This window comes from Manis pentadactyla, chromosome 1 (genome assembly GCF_030020395.1).
Source record: "Manis pentadactyla isolate mManPen7 chromosome 1, mManPen7.hap1, whole genome shotgun sequence".
In the NCBI taxonomy this organism is placed as follows: Eukaryota; Metazoa; Chordata; class Mammalia; order Pholidota; family Manidae; genus Manis; species Manis pentadactyla.
Genome location: NC_080019.1, coordinates 231,347,927 through 231,366,965, shown reverse-complemented (window position 1 = coordinate 231,366,965; position 19,039 = coordinate 231,347,927). Strand labels below are relative to the sequence as shown.

Sequence of the window (19,039 nt, the reverse complement as noted above, 5' to 3'; positions counted from 1 at the left end):
CGGTCCCGGGAAGGAGTCCATACATGGGGCTTCTGAGCCCGTGAAATGAATGGGGTCCATATTGGACTTAATGAAGCAGGGATCTGTTACTTTCACCAAAGGAATTAGCAGAGGAATTTTGTATTTATTTTCCAGTGGCAGCAGATTAAGCACTTCAGCAAAATGTGGCAGTTCACCAAAAGAGGTCTTAGTTACGCGCTATCTGAAATCATGAAATTAAGTAGGAAAACATACACATGGGAAAGGTTTCTATGTTTTAGAAAAATAAATCCAAATTTTAATAAATGATACTCTTCACAAAATACACCAAACAAATGACATATTTTCATTGGCCGAGAGTGCCATTTACGCACATATATCATTTTCCGGTGCCAAGCCCTTGGCCAAGCACCTCTCCTCCTAGCCACCCGGTGAAAGTCACTACAGGAGGAAGCCCCAGGGTTGGAGATGTAAAAGTCATTTCCCCCAAGTGGAAACAACGGGATTCCAACCCAGGTCTGATGACTCCCACACCAGTATGCCACCCCGTTACCTGTGTTCTCTTAGAACACTGAAAGCATGTGCTCTTTTCTAAACAGGAAGCAATGAGCGTTTCCTAAAAATGGCATCATAAATCACTCCAGGAGCTAAGGAGTTAACCTGGCCACAGCTGGAGGACAAGCTGAGAGAAGGCAGGCCTAACTTGACACATAACAACACACTAAGAGGCAAGCGTGTGACAGGTAAGCGGGAAAGAATAAAGGCAGCCGACGGAATCGAAGTGCTGGTATTGTTCATAAATTATTGATCAAGGTGATAATGTCACAGATGCTTGAAATGCTTTTCTTCTTAGCTACGTAAAACCTGACCTCCACCTTCAGTCTGTCGCCTCATTCAACAAACCATTTCTGAGCACCCACCCCCGGCCAGGCAGTGTTCTGGGCAGTGTGACTACAGCAGTGGCTCCAAGAGCCGCAAGTTCCGGCCTGGGTGCAGTTCACATACGCTCCGTGAGACAATGAGGAAACAGAAAGGGAGATGGAGGAGAAGATCTGGGTTTTAATTCTGGCCAGATGGCCTTAAAGCAAATTATGTGTACTCTCTCTGAGCCTCAGTACCCCCACCTCTAAACGGTGGGTAATAATATCTGTTTTTATTAAATCATTAGGAAAAATGTGAGTTTGTATGTGAAAAAAAAAACAACAAGCAACTACTTAGGCTTTGGTCTTGGAGAAACTGAGGTAGTTAACAAGGAAGAAAAGTTTCATCCTCATTATAAAATTATTCAAAATATTTCATTCCATATTGTCCATGATCGAAGCTTTCTGGGTTTAATGTTACCCATGTGCAAGCCTTGTGGGGTCAGGATAAGGTCATTCTTCCATACCTTAGCCACCAATTTCCAAGTCTACGTAACAGGCTTAAGATGCCATTATTATATACATTTCCTCTTATTGGGTAAGGAAGTTGGATTTAACTTCTATCTTAGTGATTATTTCATTTTAGAACTTAGGGATACTGCTTCACGCCTGCCTCTTTGGCAAACAGTCCATAGCAATGGATCATTTCTAAAATCTTTGGGTAATTTTCTTTACTATCTTCTTCCATGATGATTATTTCACTGAGGGTAAAGTAACAACTGGGTGGGGATGGCTGTGTCCTAGGCCCTCAGAAAGGACCACCGCCTGGCATGCAGCCACACCTCGTTGATTAAATCAAAGTAAGAGATTGGGTCCCGTCTCTGCCTTCCCTGACCCCCCCTCCCCCACGATGGGAGACGGAGCGGGTGGCGGTGGGGGGTGGTGTCCAAGCTTGTTTTTATCGGCCCAGCAAATCAGAGCCCTGCTTCTGAACAAAGGGGTGCCAACCTTGAGGCGCTATGAAAGCCAATACAAGCCAGGAATTGTGCACGAGCGAAAAGAATATAATTAGCAGAGTTACAGTCACAATTAGGAAATACCTCCTCAGAGAAGTTTCCACTGAACTCTGAGCAGCGCTCAAATTACCACTGTGCTTAACAAGGCCTCTGTCTCTGGGCCAGCTCAGACCTTTGAGGCAAATCTAGGAACAACTGTGTGTCCACGAAACACAGACACACCGAATCTAACGCTGGATTTTTTTGTGTGTGTGACAGGTATAAAAAAAATGTGCAAATTGGGACATAGAGGCTATCATTTAAAAAAAAAAAAAAGAAGAAGCATAGTCTCGGAAACCACCGGTCCAATGTCAGCTAAACTGTTCCTTCTGAGGTCTCTCTTGGTCTTCTCGAGCCTTCCCGTCCCCACCCCTACAGAGACGCCAGGCAAGGGGGATGAGGACAGCAAAAGCAGGTACTCACTTCATCTCCAAGATTTCCTCTAGCTGCTTTCTCCTCTCCACCCGGAGGTTGGCCAAGTGAGTCTCCTTTTCCGCCAGGGACTGCTGCGTGGAGGCGAGGCGCGCCTTGGTGGCGTCCAGCTCCTGCCTGCTCTTCTCCAGGGCGGCCATCAGCTCCTCTATCTGAAAGGCACGGTGCACAGGGTGTGAGCTCTCTGCCATTCCTTGCTAGCCCCCGTTGTCACAACCGACACAAAGGAATCACGGCCGTCCTCCAAGGGGCCGCTGCACCTTGAAGCTCGTTCTTCCTTCACCATTGGTTCAAAATAAATGTTTCCAACACGAGAGATGTCCAGGTTTCTCCAAGGACCTCATTCAGTTGGACTGTCCAATAACTTTTATATAGAAACTGTTTGATATATTTATTAGAAGTGGAGGGTGAGTGGCGTGACCCAGTTTCAACCCATGTTTGGCAAAAATTTCAGACACTGTGACAGAAGGGAACACTCAAAAGGCATTTTGGCCGACACAATGGACTTTTGTGTGCAGGCCCCAGAGTATTCCAACAGGAAGCTAGCCTACGTACTTCAGATTCATTCACGTTTTAACCTATCAAAGCCTCGTTTGGCAAAAGCGATCTGATGTGCAAGGGGTCCTCAGAAGCCCCCTCCTACCTCCCCTTCCTCCTCCCCTTCAGGAAGCAAGGTTTGGCCAAAGGTAAATAGGATTCCAGTCACAAAAGGTTCAAGTCCGGTTTGCCCCTGAAGCTTGGGAGGGATCTAACCTTGAAATGAATGACATGTAACTTTTATAGGGTGTTAATACACCATAGGAATAAGTCAGACTATCAAATATCCAGGGTTTTTAGCCAGGTCCCCCCAAATTGGACTGGGAAGTCCCAAAGCAAGGCCCTATCCCTCCAGACCACTGGAGGCTTGCAAAAGCCAACAAACAGCAAAGAAGGCTGATGTTTATGGTTCTGTTCCACAGACTTCTGTGGAGCGAGCCGGGGAAATGCCATCTTTTGCACGAACGCAGGCTGCATGACCCTGCTGATTTAAAACCGTAGTTCCAGGAGGTTTCTAGATTCCAGAGCTGATGCTTGGGTTTCTAAGCCACCCCTTCCAGCTTGACTTGGCAGAATGGGTTCATCCATCACTAAAGTCAACAGAACACCCTTCAAGATGTGTCGGTGACATGGTAAGTTCCAATTCATGAGGGCTTTCTACACAATTTATACTGCTTTACGCAGAATTTATTCAGCATAAGCATTACAGTTCACATTCAAGGTAAATTAAAGGCTTTTAAGAGTCAGAAAACCCTCCATTTTTCCTTGATAAAAAGAGGAAATTTGAAGACCATGGAAGGGAAGTTAAAGCCAAAACCAAAATCAGTTTATAAAGCAAGGAATATAAGGGGTAACCTGCGCATGTCACAGAACTACATCTGTTTAATTACAGAATAAAGAGCATTATTCTTTAACTTTAGAAATATATAAAACCTAAATAAGCTAACTTTCTAGTTTCTACTATGAGTTCATAGAATATCCTGAATAAGACTAGAAGTCCTTCTGCAAAGCAGTATTTGGTGAGGCTGAAACAGAGCTTTCTCCCCCCTCCTTTTTTCCTTATTTTTGATACACCCAATGGAACTGCAAAAAAAAAAAAGATTAGAATTACGGTCATTCCAAGTGCCAGCTCAGACAGTCCACCTGACCCTGCACATGGGATGGCCTGTGTCCTCAGAACCCCACTTCCTTTCATGAACTGTTCTTTATCCCACGTGTACGCTTGATCCCAGCGCAGAGGCGGGGCATCCAGGATTCTCATCTGCTGAGCCCCTCTCATCGCAGGAGGTGATCTGCCTGTGATCTGCAGACACAGGGCTACTCAACGGGGTCTCAAGTTCTTGGTTCACCTGCCATCGGATGGGGGGAGGCACCAGCCCATTTTCTATTAGTCCAACTTGAGCAACCCAACTTTGGACAAGCGACCTGCAGGCTGCCCCGGTCACTTCAGCAGCCACCACGTGGGCACTGAGAGGTGTCACCGGCAGGTTTTACTAATGGGGATGCCATTGGCTTCCAACAGCTCTAATTCCTAGCAAGAGGTGAGACTGCTATCGTCCACACCCTAGAAGCAGAGTCTCAGCTGAGCTATGTCCCACCTATGGCACTGCGCATGGAGGGCCACCTGGGGCCCTGGCTTCAGGTACCTCATCCTGGTCTTCACACAGCCACTGTTTCTCTCTGTAACTTTGCACAAATAATCACTTGACCCTTGGCGTCTCGGCTTCCTCCATGATGCCCTCGTCCCTCCTGGGATAACGTTAACAGACTTTTGCAAACTGTTTCCTTTGCTACCCAAACAGGAGCATTACAAAACAAGAAGTGTGTCCCCTCTGCCCCTGTGGTCATTAGGGCAGCCCTCATACCCAGCTCTCCTCCCCATGGAGCATGTAGGACACACCTCCCCTGTAAGCTGGGTAAGGCTTTGGCCAATAAAATCATTTGCACGTAGAAGCATGTAAGTGTTAGCATTCAGTCCCAACCTTCTGTCCTCCCTGCCACGATGATGGTGGCAGCAGGTCTCAGATGTCTTTGAATGTGACTCTGAACTGAGCCCCGTGGCTCTGGGATTCAAAGATGTCCCACAGGGCTTACCATCACAACTTACTTCCCCACTTCCTGGGAAATATGCTTAAACCATTGATATCTTGTCAAAAATATCACTGGCCTGTCTCCAACATCAGAAGGGGTTCCCAGTGACCCACAGGAGCGGTCTCCAAACTGTGTTCCCTAGAGCACCAGGGGTTCCACAAAGGCGCCTGGGGGCTGATGAATAGGTCAGTGGAGTGAGTGGAAGAGATTCAATGAGCAGAGATCTTTGTCCACCATCCCACACTCAAAGGGAGATGTTCTCCTTTTATTTGCTTCATATATAGCATTCCACTTAGGATATAGTTAGAATTTTTTTTTAATTTAAGTATTTTAAAACACCGAGAATGGTCAGAAGCATGAACTGGGAAGCCAGACAGTACCAGAAACCCCCGTTTCCCCGCTCCGTGTGGGGGACCTTGGGAAGGCCTCTGCGTCTCCTCATCGACGGCAAGAGTTTTGCCCCTCCTGAGACTTACGGCAAGTATTCAGTGACGTGGTGCATGTAAAGCTCCTCGTTCAGGGATTAGTAAAGGGAAGACGGTACATTTTCCCAGAAGAGGCAGCATGCGCAGTGGTTAAGGACAGAAATGAGCTGGCTGACCACTTACTATCTGTGTCACAGGCTTGGAGGCTTTCCGAGCCTCACCTTCCTCATGCGTAATGTGGCAGCAATAACAGAATTTGGCCTAAAGGGTTTTTGTGAAGACTCAGCAGATTAATCCGTGTGACACCCTAAGAACAAATGCCTAGTTCTTGGTGCCATGGAAGTGTTCACTCTTATCAGTACAGTGCCTCCTAAATGTTCAGCCCATTTTATGACTGAATTCAAGGTTCTGTGCTTGCTGTCACCTGCAGTCAACCACACACACACACACACACACACACACACACACACACACACACACCCTGCACCGCCCAATGCTGACACCACCAATTAGCAGAATTCCCCTCCCCTCCTTTAAGGCACGGAGCCTGTGTCCTTTGCATACTGCAGTGATTCACAGCTGGAGCTCTGAACTCGAGCAGTCCTGGATGGAGCTCTGGCTCCAAAGACAGGATGCCTGGGCCCTCAGGCCAGTCTGAACCCAGTGCTTCCTAAACTTTGTTGTACATTAGATTCCTTCCAAAGACTTGTGAAAAATCCTGATGCCACTGTCCCCCTGGAGGGCAAGGCCCATATCTCTGTGCTCCTTGGAAGCCCCTGAGGCCCCTGACACAATCCCAGTGTCCACACCCAATAAATCCCTGCGGAAGGGGAGGACGGGGAACGCAGAGCCGTGACTCTGCAGCCCCCTCCCCTGACCCACTCACTGGGAACGTGATACTGTCCCGCCCCATCCTCACCAAACACCCTCCAGGTTCTCGTTCTCTGATTGCTTCGAGCACCTTCTCTTTGCTATGGAGACAAGGGGGCTCAGTCATGCAGCTCCCCAACGCAAGGATGCGCTAGGCTCTCCGCCACCCCAGCGGCCACTGAGAGCACCGGGGAGCCCGTGAGCTTGGGGAGGGCACAATAAAAATGCCCCGGCTTTGAGCTGTGATAGAGGCAAGCAGCTTTAGCCTTCCTCTGCATTCCACGCGCCCTGCACTGGGCCCTGGGTGACGTGCGCTCTGCCGTCCCTCACGCCATCACCTCACTGAGCGTCTCCCATGTGCCAGGCACTCGGCTGGACACTAGCAACAGGCTCACCCTCAGAGGCTGCCTGGGTTGGCAGGCAAGCTTGAATCAAACAACTATTTGATCACAATTGTGATTTAGAAAAGAGAAATATTAAGGAATAAAAAAACTATTAAAAGAATAAAACCTATTAGAAGAGTAAAAACCTATTAAAGTGATGAGCATCAGCAGCCCAGAAACCGGCCCTGCCCGGGGCCACATGGTATGCCCATAAACAGGCGAGTGGGGGGCCTGGGGAAGAGGAGGGAAGGCAGGGGCTGGCGGCCCTGGCTGGGGGGCCCTGGGGTCCTGTTCAGTAGGGAACTGCCACTTGGAGAATCATAAGATTATGAGCCAATAAATACTTTTGAAAAGTCTAGCAGGAAAGCAACCCATTTGTCTCAATTTAACACAGCATTTGCTTCTTCTAGAAGCACATCTATTGGTAATTGACCAAACACTAATATTTCCTGCAGGGGGAAAAAAAAAGTATAAGAAAAGCTGTTTAGTTCCTAACATTCCACCCTCGATGAAAACGCAAGAATGCACAGCAACCTCAGAAGTCTTCTACAGCATTCAAGATGTTCCACTTAAAATAATTTCCTAAAAGGCCCCCAAATATGGCAAGACTGGAAGTCTCATCCTACTCCATCTAGAAAGCTAAGAGTACATTTTAAAACATGTTGGCTTGATGTCAGCAGCCTAGAACATACTCACCAGAAGTGTGAAGCTAGCTGTCTGGCCTCACCAATTAAAAAAAACAAAACAAGAAACCCTAAATAACTGTGTGTTGTTTCTGATTTCATTAGTCGTTCTACATGTCAGATCATAAAACTCTCTTATAAAATGGTGAAGCTACCAGGCTTATTCAACTGGGTTTGAATAATTCATAGCTCTGCACACTTTGAGAATAATGAAGCCATCAAATGAATGAGTCTAGTGCTCACACCCACCTCCGGAGACAGCATCGGAACTTTAAAAGTGAACAGCGGAGCCTTAAAACAATAAAATAAAAAACCCGTTTAAGACCTTAAATCATTAACATGTGTCGACTTACTTACTCACACATTTGTGTTGTTTAACTAAATATTTGAAAACTGGCTTCTCTCTCACTTATCTGCTGGGAGCCCCACTGTGGGTCCTGGGCGTCTCTTCCTGACACGCAGTGACGTCTCAGGCTTTTTGAGATGCTCGCTTGGAAAGAGCTGATCTTCAACTCTCTTGAAAAAACAGTATTTTTTTAAGCTATGTCGATATTGACATAGTGTCTATTTTGTGTCCGTGAACAGCTTTTCAAACCATATTTTACAAGCACATGGCTCTTCTGCCTTCGTCTTTATTACGCACTGTGGTTTTCTCTCTTCACTCTATTCTGAGTGCAGCAGGATGGTACGTTTTCAGTGTGCACCAGGACACAGCCGGTGAGATGCCCGCATCCCAGCCTACAGCCAAACGGGAATGCAAATTGGTCCTGTGGGAATGACTGGGACTCGGCCCCGCATGCTCTGGGCACAGAGGCCACCTTGGGATCAGAAGGTGAAGATAAACCCTGGAACCCTCCCCCGCTTCTCAAGACCAAGATGCTATGAGCCCAGGGGCCTGTAATCTTATTGTTCCCACTACCCTTATCTGACATTTCGATCTCCACCTCCCCTCCCTACCTCCCCACGGCTGCCTTAAAGTGATACCTTTTGGAAAGGGTTGAAAATGAAAATTCCCAGACGACTTTCTGCCTAGACTGGCCAGCCCGAGATTGGGTGTGGGACTGATTTTCCCTTTGCTGAGGTTGAAGCATCTAGCTTCCTTTAAACGTGTCACCTCTGATCCTTCGGCTGCAAACAAACACCCACATCGAGGGAGTATGTTTGGGCTCAAGCTCTTGAAGTTTGACTATATTTTAAATCCCCCCCCCCACTTCTCTTCCTAGGCTTATGAACAAAACTTCACATCATGCTAAAAGATGGATGGAGAAGAAATGTGTAAAACACATACACATCTGACTTAACCAGATTCCATGAAATGAAACAGGGTTGGAATACAAATGCATACCAGTTTCTCCAAAGAGCAGCCGAGTACTCTGCATTCCAGATCAGATGGAACTCACAGGGACTTCCCCAGGAAAAGGCTGTGTGCCTGCGCTTCTGTGTGTGTTTGGTGTAGGTAATTCTTGAACCAGGGACAGTCTTTTAATTTACATGTGCACATTTCATCAGCACAGCAGAGATCTGGTCTCAGACCCTCTTGAGAAACGGTAGAAGCACTAGTTAAGTGTGGACTGTGAAAGTCAGGGCTCAGGTCTCAGTCAGGATCCAACCATGTGCTTGGCTGTGTGACCCTGGGAAAGATACACGACCTCTGTGTTCATCGGTTTCCTTCTCTGTAAAACGTAGCTAGTAACGGCCCCTCCTGGCACGCTCATGAAAGAAACCTGAGTCACAGTAGTTAGATGCTCAGCGCAGTCAGCACACAGGACCCTGTAATCACTGTCAGCAGTGCTGGTAGTTTAAACACCCACACTTAGCTTTCAGCCAAGTACAGGATGAGTAAGCAAGACAAAGGGTTGAATTCCCATTTTCTTACACTTTCAGAAAGACAGTATATTTCATCTTCAGTGGAATGGTGGAATTCTTTACTGTGAAACTGATTTATAACAAACCAAATGAATTACCCTCAAAATATACATTGTTCATATTTTTGTCTAATTTAGCCAAATTCCAAACACAACCAAGAAGGAACTCATGAAGGGATTAGAACAACGATGTCCAATGCAGCTTCCTGAGATGACGGCAAGGTTCTAACATTATCCAAGACACGTGCCAGTAATGACATGTGGCTACAGAGCACTGGAAATGTTCCTGGTGCAACTGGGAATTGAATGTTTGATACAATTTAACCTTAATTAAAACCTAAAGAGTCATGTCTAGTGACTATTGTATAAGAAAGTGCCAGAGCACCCAAGTTCTACGTTAGGTGCCAATGGTGATCTTCAGAAATTATTTCAATCTTCCTGGAAAGTTTACCATTTTTGACCATATGAGAAAAACTTTAAAACCCTTTAAGTTCAGTATAACTCACGAATAACGACTTGACCCAGTAATTTCACATTAGGAATTTATTCTAAGGATATAATAAGGGATGTACCCAAAGGAATTTATTCTAAGGATACAACGACCATGTTCATCACAGTGCTTTTTATAAAAATTGTGTATGTATGTATATGTAAACACAAATATATACATATATAAACATACACATATGTATCCTCACCTTCCTAATAAATGAGTTAAATAAATTATGGTGTGTGTGTGTGTGTGTGTGTGTGTGTGTGTGTGTGTGTGTGTATGTAAGTGTTGCAAAGAAATCAGATAACTTTACAGGTATCCAATTGTTGAGATGTTGGTCAGACATTAAACACTAAGTAGAAAGATTTAATGTCCAGGAAACCTTAAGTTAGAAAAGCTGGTCAGCAGATAGTAAATACAATACAATCCCGACTATATGTGGGCGTTTAAATGAATATTGATAGGAAAAAAAACCAGAAGGAAATGTATAAAAATACTCATGATAGGTTTGTTTCTAGAGATTTCAGGTAATCCACTATATTCTTCTTTGCGCTTATTGCTGCCACTTGAATTACTAATTTGAAAAAAGCATTTTTAAAATCGCAGCCAAGCAAGTTCTGTGCAGAAAGTACTTCCATTCTCATGGAAAAATGAGCTGCTAATAGACCGTAGCCTCCAAAGGAGAGTAATAAATAAAACAGGTCCAGGGCAGGGCGGGCCCTCTGGTGGCAGGTACCCTCAGCACGCATGACCTTAGGCATGGCTGCTGTGCCCGACAGTCACTTGGATTTATGCTGATTATAATCCGGGTTCACCAGCAAGTGCTGGAGTGTTGGTGCCTCCAGAGCTGTCAGCGGCCACCCCTGCCGCCTCACCCTGCCCGACAATGCGCCTGAGTGGAGCTCTTCACTACCGTCCCCTAAGGAAGGTCCCATTGTTTTTGGAAGTTCAGGATGACTGCTTGTTTTGTTTTGTGTTGTGCTGGTGCAGCGTTTTCTGGTCACGTTGTTGTTATTGTTCTGTTTTTACAGCACTCAAAATAAGGTGTCAGGCCCTCAGACGTCAGAGCCATTTGTTCATGCCGCTCCATCACATCTATCAGCAAGGTCTGTTGGTTCCCATTCGACACACCAGGGCCGTGTTCTCAACCAGACCTACTTCATTGTGATGCAAGGATCATTCCAAGGCCCTTTCACGGGGGAAGAGGGGAAAGGAGGAGGCTGCTTTTACTCCCAATTCTCCTGCTGACTTGCCTCTGCAGGAGAAGCCTGTTGATGATGATGACAAACTTCAACCAGCCTGATGCCAAGTCCTTTCCTGTGCCCTCAGGCTGCGTGCATTGCAGTTCCATCTGCCTGGAGCAATAGGTAGTGGCCTCCCTGTACATCATCTTGTCCGTGACCATATGGAGTCTAATGACCGTTTTATCCTCCTCCTGGGCCCAGTAACTTCTCAAACATACAATATATGGTCAACAAATAATTGTGGGTGGGATGCCAGGAAGGAGAAAAGGAGAGAAGAAACTATATGTAGAAACGTAAATCATTACCTCTGATTGCAGATAATTGAAGTAATCGATAACACGCTTTGCAACAACTCACTTGATCCTCACATACACCCAAAGCAGCAGGCCACATACCTGATGGATCGCTCAAGCTCAGGAAGGATAAGGGATTTACCCAAGAGTTGCAGATAGCAATGAATTTCTGTATATTCACAATGAACATGTGAAAACCAAAATGAACAACCAAATCTCATTTACAACCACTCCAAAGAAGGAAATATTTAAGTATAAACCTAAAATATGTATGGAATCTGTATGCTGAAAATTACAAAATTCTGATGAAAGAAATCAAAGAAGATTTAAATGGAGAGATATAGGGTGCTCATGAATTAGAAGCCTAACATACCAAGGACGTCAATTTGTCCCAGATTGTTTAAATTTAAATATAATTCCTATCAAAATCTCGGCTAATGTTTTGTAGACACCATTTCTAGAATTTACATGGAAACGCGCAGGTCCTAGAATAGCTAAAACAACAATCCCAACAAAGAATAAAGTGGAAAGAGTCACTTTATATGATACTAAGGCCTCTGGTATAAAAACAGTAACCAAGACACTGTGATATTGCCAGAGGGATAAACATAGATCAGTAGAAAAGAATAGAGGAAAAAGAAATAGATATACACAAATATGCTCAACTGATGCCTGACAAAGGACCAAAAGCAGTTCAATGGAGTAAAACTAGACTTTTCACAAATGGAGCTGGAGCAATTGGACATCCAGGCAAAAAAACAGAAAACAAAAAACATTGACCTAAACCTTATGCCCTGTACAAAAATTAACTCAAAGTGGATCATGACCTAAAGTGTAAAACATAAAACTGTAAACTCTTTAGGAAAAAAAACAGGAGAAAATCTTTTGGATCCAGGGCTGGGCAATGAGTTCCTAGAATTGACATCAAAATCAAAGTCCACAAATTAAAGATTGGTAAACTGGACCTCATCCAAATTTAAAATATTTGCTCTGTGAAACACCTTGTTAGGAGGATAAAAAGACAAGCTAGAGACTGGGAACCACATATCCAACAAAGAACTAGTATGTGCATATATAAAGAACTCTCAAAATGTAACAGTAAAATTCCTAATTAGAAAATAGATGAAAACATGAATAGACATTTTACTGAAGAGGACGTACAGATGGCAAATAAGTGCACAAAAAATGCTCCTCATCGTTAGCCATTAGAGAACTGCAAACTGAAATGTCACTACACACCTCTCTGAATGGCTGAAATGAAAAGGAGTGACAATACCAAATGCTGATGAGGATGCAGAAAAACTGGGTCCCTTGTACAATGCCGGCGGGAATGTAAAATGGTGAAACCACTCTGAAGAACAAGTTAGCAGTTTCTCATAAAGCTTAGCATGCAACTGCTATATGAACCAGCAATTGAACTCATTTTATCATTCATCTCAGAGAACTGAAAACTTACGTTCACACAAAAACCTGTATATGAATGTTCATAGGAGCTGTATGAGGAATAACCCCAAACTGGACACCACCCAGATGTCCTTCAACTGGTGTATTGTTACAAACTGTAGTGCATCCATGCCATGGAATGCTACCCAGCAATACAAGGGAACAAGTACTGTTGCACTGAACAACCAATAACTTTGGAGGAATCACCAGTGAATTACGGTAATTTTAAAAAGCCACTCCCTAAAGGTCCCAGTCTATGATTGCATTTTATATAATGTTCTCGAAGTGACAAAATTATAGCAATGACAGCAGATGCGTGCTTGCCAGGGCATAAGGGATGGGCATGAAGGAGGAGGTGAGCGACCTTATAAAAGAGCAACCTGTGAGATCCTGGTGGTGGTGACACTCTTCTGTAGCCTGACCAGGGTGCCCTCAGCATCCTGGTTGTGCTACTGTGCTGTAGTTTTGCAAGATATTTCTATTGGGGGAATTTGGGTAAAGGGTACACAAGATCTCTACTATTTCTTAAAACTGTGTATGAGTCTACAATTATCTAAAAATAAAAAGGTTTAAAAATGTTTTAAGAGCATGCCACATGTATTAGGCATCTGCTCTGGCAGGGAAAGGTCAGCCAGGGCAGGAGCTGAGGGAGGAGGGAGATGCTCATATAAGGGCGATGAGGCGGTTCCCATCGTCTTGGGAAGGATCCTCTCCAGAAATATCCCAGCCATGAGCAGAGACGGCTCAGGCGGCAAATGCCTCGCGTCCCCAGGGTCAGCCACACAGGCACGTAGAACCACCCTCATTCAGATCAACGGCATGACACCTACTGAATCAGGATGTACATTTGACAATGTCATAATCGTGGTCCCCTTTTTATAAAACAAACAAACCATCACACACATACACACAAACATCTGTAAGTGCCAGGTTGGACTACAGCTATCCGTGCATCACAGGCTAACCCATAAAGGTCATCAGCAGGCACTAGGTTCCCCTATAGCTATAAGCCAGCTAAATAAAGAAAAGAAAATATCACAGTAGAGCTTCATTATTTTCAAACTAAATACATCCTTCAGACTGCTGGAGCGGTTCGCTCCTTGGTGGGAGGGAAGCAAAAAACCAGACACGAAGTGCCAGAATAACATCTTCTGCTTCGGCTTCTCCTTTCTTTAAGACATTTTATAGGGCTTTGTGTTGACCCTGTGGCTTCAGGGGAAGGAAATCCTCCCAAATGTGTCCCTGGGGCACGGCGTCCCCCACAGTGACTCGGCTCCCTCCCCGCAGAACCATTACTACTACATGGGGAAAAAAAGCATTCTTAATTGCTTGACTTTGGGAAAATCGCTTCAGAAAGAGAAGACTTGGAACAAAGGCGCCCACCCGGTCTGCTCTCCCCACGTAGGAAGCCAGTGGCGATGGGTCTGGAAGACGCGCCAGGAGCGGGGCTGAGGCCGAACCTAGCTGCAGCCCCGAGCCGATGAGGGCGTTTATCAGCTTTCTGTGCATCTCTGCAGGGAGTTCAGTGTCCACCGGGTCCCAGCAGCGGACCCGCTCAGCTCTGCGTCTCCCCCGGTCCCAGCAGGCCTCAGCACGCTCGCCCACAGCCTGAGGCTCTCTAGGCAACGGCACTTTCTAGCCACCCAGCTGAGCTAATGCGAGCCGGGTTGGGACTGCGAGTTACTCGGCTTCTCACCTGCCTTTGCACCAGAGCCTGTCCCCTACCCCCCTGCCAGGAGCCGTGGACCGGTCCCGGGGGGCCTGGCTGACAGCGGGTGGATGGCAAGGGTCAAATCCAGCCCACTCCCGTAAAATGAGCAAAGCGCACATCTTGCGGAGCCGCCATCGCCATGCTTGAAAGCAGCTTTTGTTTTCCCGGGTCACCCTGACACAGGGGAGTGTCCGCTCCTCATCTGAGCGAGGCAGAAACGGCTCCCATCTTAGTGTGCGATTTGTTTTGTTCTTCAAAACTCCACGACTGTGACAAAATGTTCTCTGTCAGATGGTACAAGTTAGATTCATGTGTGAGACGCTGGGCTTCACAAGCACCGTATCGTGCTTTCGAAGTAGATGCCTGTTTTCCCCAAAGGATAACTTCTTCGACTTAGGCCTTTCAACTCGATTTTCAAAATCAGAGATTGTTTTTCCTCCTCAGTTCTTCTCAGACCAAAGATTTTTTTTTAATTCACCATTTTTATTACCAATAGGAGATTATTGTCCAGTCTCATAAAAAGCGACTAAGCATAACCTGGAATCAAAAATAACCCCGGTGTTAAGTAGTCTCAAGACAAACTGGATTCCTTGCTGGGATGCCAAACACTCGCCTGATGATCTGAGTGCTTGAGCTGGGACTTTTTCTCCTTTTTATGACTTCTCAAATATTTAAATTGCTTTGTTTAAAAATATGTCTCCTCTCTTTCTCTCAAGAATTAATACCGTTATAACTAGCACTAAGGAAATCATAATTATCTGGACCTCAAGAGGAGAAATAGCCTTTTAGTACTTATATATGGAAACTACCCCATTTTGATGGGTCCCACTCGGCAACCTCAGAGGCGCCTCTATCTGGGCAATGGTTCCTTCTGGATGGAAAACAATTAGGCTGTGTAATGCCGTGCTGAATCCCTTCAGATAAACCGTGTGCACAACGCCGGGCCACTCCGGCACTGGCTTGAAGGCTGGGGCTGTCAGGCCCGCTTCTCTGGTTAATGTCAGCAGCACTATGTATAAAAGGTGACTCCAGTGTGTACAAATGTTGATCTTCAGGGAAGTCATGCCTAGACTCACACACACATCCACTCTTTCGCCCACCAGGTCAACGGCAGGACCAGAGGGCAACCCTTCAAGGGGCTTGCCAACAGCAGGGTCTCACTTGTCAGGTTACGTTGCCCCTAGAGACGCCCGTGTCTGAGATTAATCCATAATCCTGCTTCATGTTTAAAAAATTCAGGTTCTAAAAGCCCTGCCTGTGAGACAGTTTCAAAGGTGACAGAGAAATGTTCTAATATATGGTAACAAATTAAGTGCCGATGCCAGGGAGCATGCGAAAGAAAGGCACAGTGTGGAGTGGGTGGTACAAAATGTTTGCCCTTGTCTAACGTTATTTCTTCAAGGTTCCAAAAAACATATTTTAATGGCTGGAGTACCTGTAGGTTATGCATTATAAAAAAAAAAAACAAAGTTGAAACCTTCTATGGTTTTTCTGTTTGCTGCACCAGTTAAGTGAAATAAAGACGCCCCCAGAACGAAAACACAGCCAAGGTTCCGAAGAAACATAATATTGGCTGATGTGACTTCCAAAATAAATTTAATTTGAGCACCAAGCAGTAAGGAAGCTCTCATCTTGGCTCTGAATAATCATATTTTTATTACATCAAAACTGTTTCTTCCCTTGCCAACCTCATTCTACCCATTTGCTACAAAGCTCACACCCAGAAAGCTTCCTTGTACAATTCCAGCAGACCCCACCAACGAAGCAGGCATTCCCAAGGCTGCAGAAACCGTCACACACATGTTCTCATCTGGGTGATTCTGAAAAGTACGACTCACTCCACTCCGCAGTGAGGAGAGACTGTCTGGGTGGGGGACATGGCCCCGTTCGTCTCACACTCCCGGCCACCGCGGTGTGCACAGGCACAGCTCGCCTGCACACATCTTCGGCTTTGATTCATACAGAAGGCAAAGCATGAAAGCTAAAAACACAAGTTCCCCCTTTCAGTCGGTGATGCTGTCTTTGTTTACAGCCATTCCTCCTAGGATTTACCTTATAGTGTCTGGCAACATGGCTGACTTCTGCCAAGGCAAAGGTGAGCAGGTAAAGAGCATTTTCTACCCACGAAAAGCCACTGCAGTTTCCAAATGTGAAAAAGAAGACACAAAACCAGCAGGCTTGCTGCTCAGAATTTGGGGTGGCAGGTGTTGGGGCAGGGGTACATCGAGCATCTCTCCCAGGCTGCCTGTCCCCTTCATGTGCTCCTGCTGTGCGTGATAACTGAGCGGATTTACCGTTCCCAAGTGTTCTGTATTATGGGGGGAGGGAACCAAAACCTTACAACTGAGCAGACTAAGGAATGCTCGCACTTACAAGCACTGACTTCCAAAACCAAAATACAGTTTCCGAAGAGGCTTCATGCTTCCTGCGGCCTTGCAAACAAAACCCCAGCTCTTCCCCGTGGTGACAAGGGCGCTCTGTTATCCAGCCCCTGCCTGCCTCTCAGCTACACGCCATCCACTCCAGCCCTCCCCGAGGCCTCGCGGAGTCTGTTCTTTCTCCTTTACATGCCTCCTCCTTACCCCCACCTGCCGGGCACATCGCATGACAGACAGTTTCCCACCTGTCACGTGGCAGCATGAATGTCACCACCCCCAAAAGGCCTTTCTCAGTCCCCTCAGGTACAGTAGCGGCCTGCCTCCCACCTGCCCCCCGGCGGTCCTCAGCCCCACTTCATGTCCTACCTAGTGCACATCACAATGTTAAATTACTGAACAATTTCTCGGTATGCAGCTTCCCCTGACCCTCACTAGGCTGTCTGCTCCCTAACTTATTCGCCCAGTCATCTGTAATTCCCAGCAGGGGCCTGGCCCATGGCTGGCACTTAGCAAATATTCACCTAACTCAAAACCAGAATTAGCAAAAACAGTAACACCTGATGTTCATGCCAGTGGTCCTCGAAGCAGGGGTGGGAGGGTCCCCCCAACCAGCAGCAACGACTTCATGGGGATGTTAGAGTGCACATTCTCAGCATCCTTTCCCCTGCCTGCACGCCACCCCCTAGAAAATCAGCAGTCTGTGATTTAACACCACTTCTGACTGATTCTGATGCATGTGGAAGTTTGAGAACTACTGGTTCACACGACAGCGCCCACTTTCCAAAGGGCATTTAAGTCCAAACGTCACAGGCCGGCCTCTATTTGGGGAAGGAGGGGTGTGTACATTCTCCCAGGGGATTTATCTTTGCAAGCAAACAGACTGTGATCATCCGGCCCAGAAAAGTCCCTAAATTCACAAGGACTGCTGTGTCAGTGAAAGGAAACTAACATGTGTGCTGAGGGTATCCTGACTCCTTCCTGCTCATGCGGCAGAGTGATCAGGCCGAGCCCTGGTGTGGGACTCCTGCCCCATGCACAGGGCAGGATGGACAGGGACTCTTGCTCCCTGCCACAGTCCCCACGTGGCTGGTAAGGCTCTTGAAGACATAGACCTTGCCTCGTCACCTGTGCATCCTGGCCTTGACCCGGTGCCCAGCACAGAGTGGGGTCACTCAGAGAGCGTCTGCAGAGGAGCTGGCAACTGAAGGAGCTGGCATGTCATCCATACAGCTCGAGGGGAAACAAGGGGATTTGCTTGCTGGATTTATTCATGGACTGATAGATTTTAAATGAGAAAAGTGGTTTAAAAACATGAAAGAGCTGGTGGTGGGTGGGACAAAGTACAGGACTCAAGAGTCAAGAAAGATCAGGGTTCAAATCTCAACCCCTCGCTGCCCACATTTTTGGCCAAGTAACCAACCTTATTGAGTCTCCAATTCCTCAACCTGACATGGAGATGGCAGGTCCTGCCATGTAAGGTGGTTGCGGGGATCACACGGGGTTGCAGGGTAAATGCCCAGCATAGCATCTGGCATGTAGTGGGCGCAAGGTACTGTCATGACTCCTGATACCATTATTGCTTGTTTAACTGAAGAAAATGAATCAGAGTTCTGTGCCTCTGATATCGTGTGTGTTCTAGAAGCATTTAGTGTCAGGGAGTTAGAAAATCACACTCCTGCCCAGCCTACAGCTTTCACTGTGATGGCAGAGATCCGTCAATGTTAAACAGGAGGAAACACGGGTGCTGAGGTTGAGCTGCTGACGGCTTAAATACCGTCTCTGCCACTTACCAGCTGTGTGACCTTCAGTAAGCCACTTACACTCTCTGGGCTTCTGCGTTTGCAGATTGGAGATAATAGCATACTTCACACAAGGTCGTAGCGGGGCCTGGAGATTAAAATGTCCATGAAACACTCAGCCCTGTGCCCTGCCCTTAGTAAGCACTTGATAGATGATAAGTATTATTCACTAAAACTAACAATAAGCAAGACGGAATTCCATCTCTGCTACCGACAAGGCGTAAGCAGAGTGTTAGACGCATAAACAAGGAAGAGATGATACATTCAGAAACGCAAGATGAGGTGGGCGGGGAAGCTTCTCTGAAGTGACAGCATTTAAATGTCTTAAAACACGGGCACAAACCCAAATACAACAGCGTGAACCAGTTATCAACAAGCAGAGAAGGTGGCCAAGCAGCAGAAACCCTCCTTAGCTGTTAACTAACTTCCCCCAGGCAAAAATGCAGACTCCAGGGGCCAGATCCTCTTAGCAGAAGAAGAAAAACTCGGTGAATTGTT

At 46.3% G+C, this 19,039-nt stretch overlaps 1 protein-coding gene across 7 annotated transcripts in view; it reads right to left on the bottom strand.

Moving 5' to 3' along the window:
- Window positions 1–19,039, bottom strand: part of ERC2 (ELKS/RAB6-interacting/CAST family member 2) — a 784,528-nt gene that overhangs the window by 303,315 nt on the left and 462,174 nt on the right. For all 7 annotated transcript variants that reach the window (XR_008991907.1, XM_057486391.1, XM_057486398.1 and 4 more), the window contains one exon: window positions 2,318–2,478. Coding sequence is in view for 6 of the 7 variants with exons in the window: in XM_057486391.1 (XP_057342374.1) it covers window positions 2,318–2,478 (161 nt within the window). In the remaining variant the exon portion in view is untranslated. The remainder of the gene's footprint in view (window positions 1–2,317; window positions 2,479–19,039) is intronic.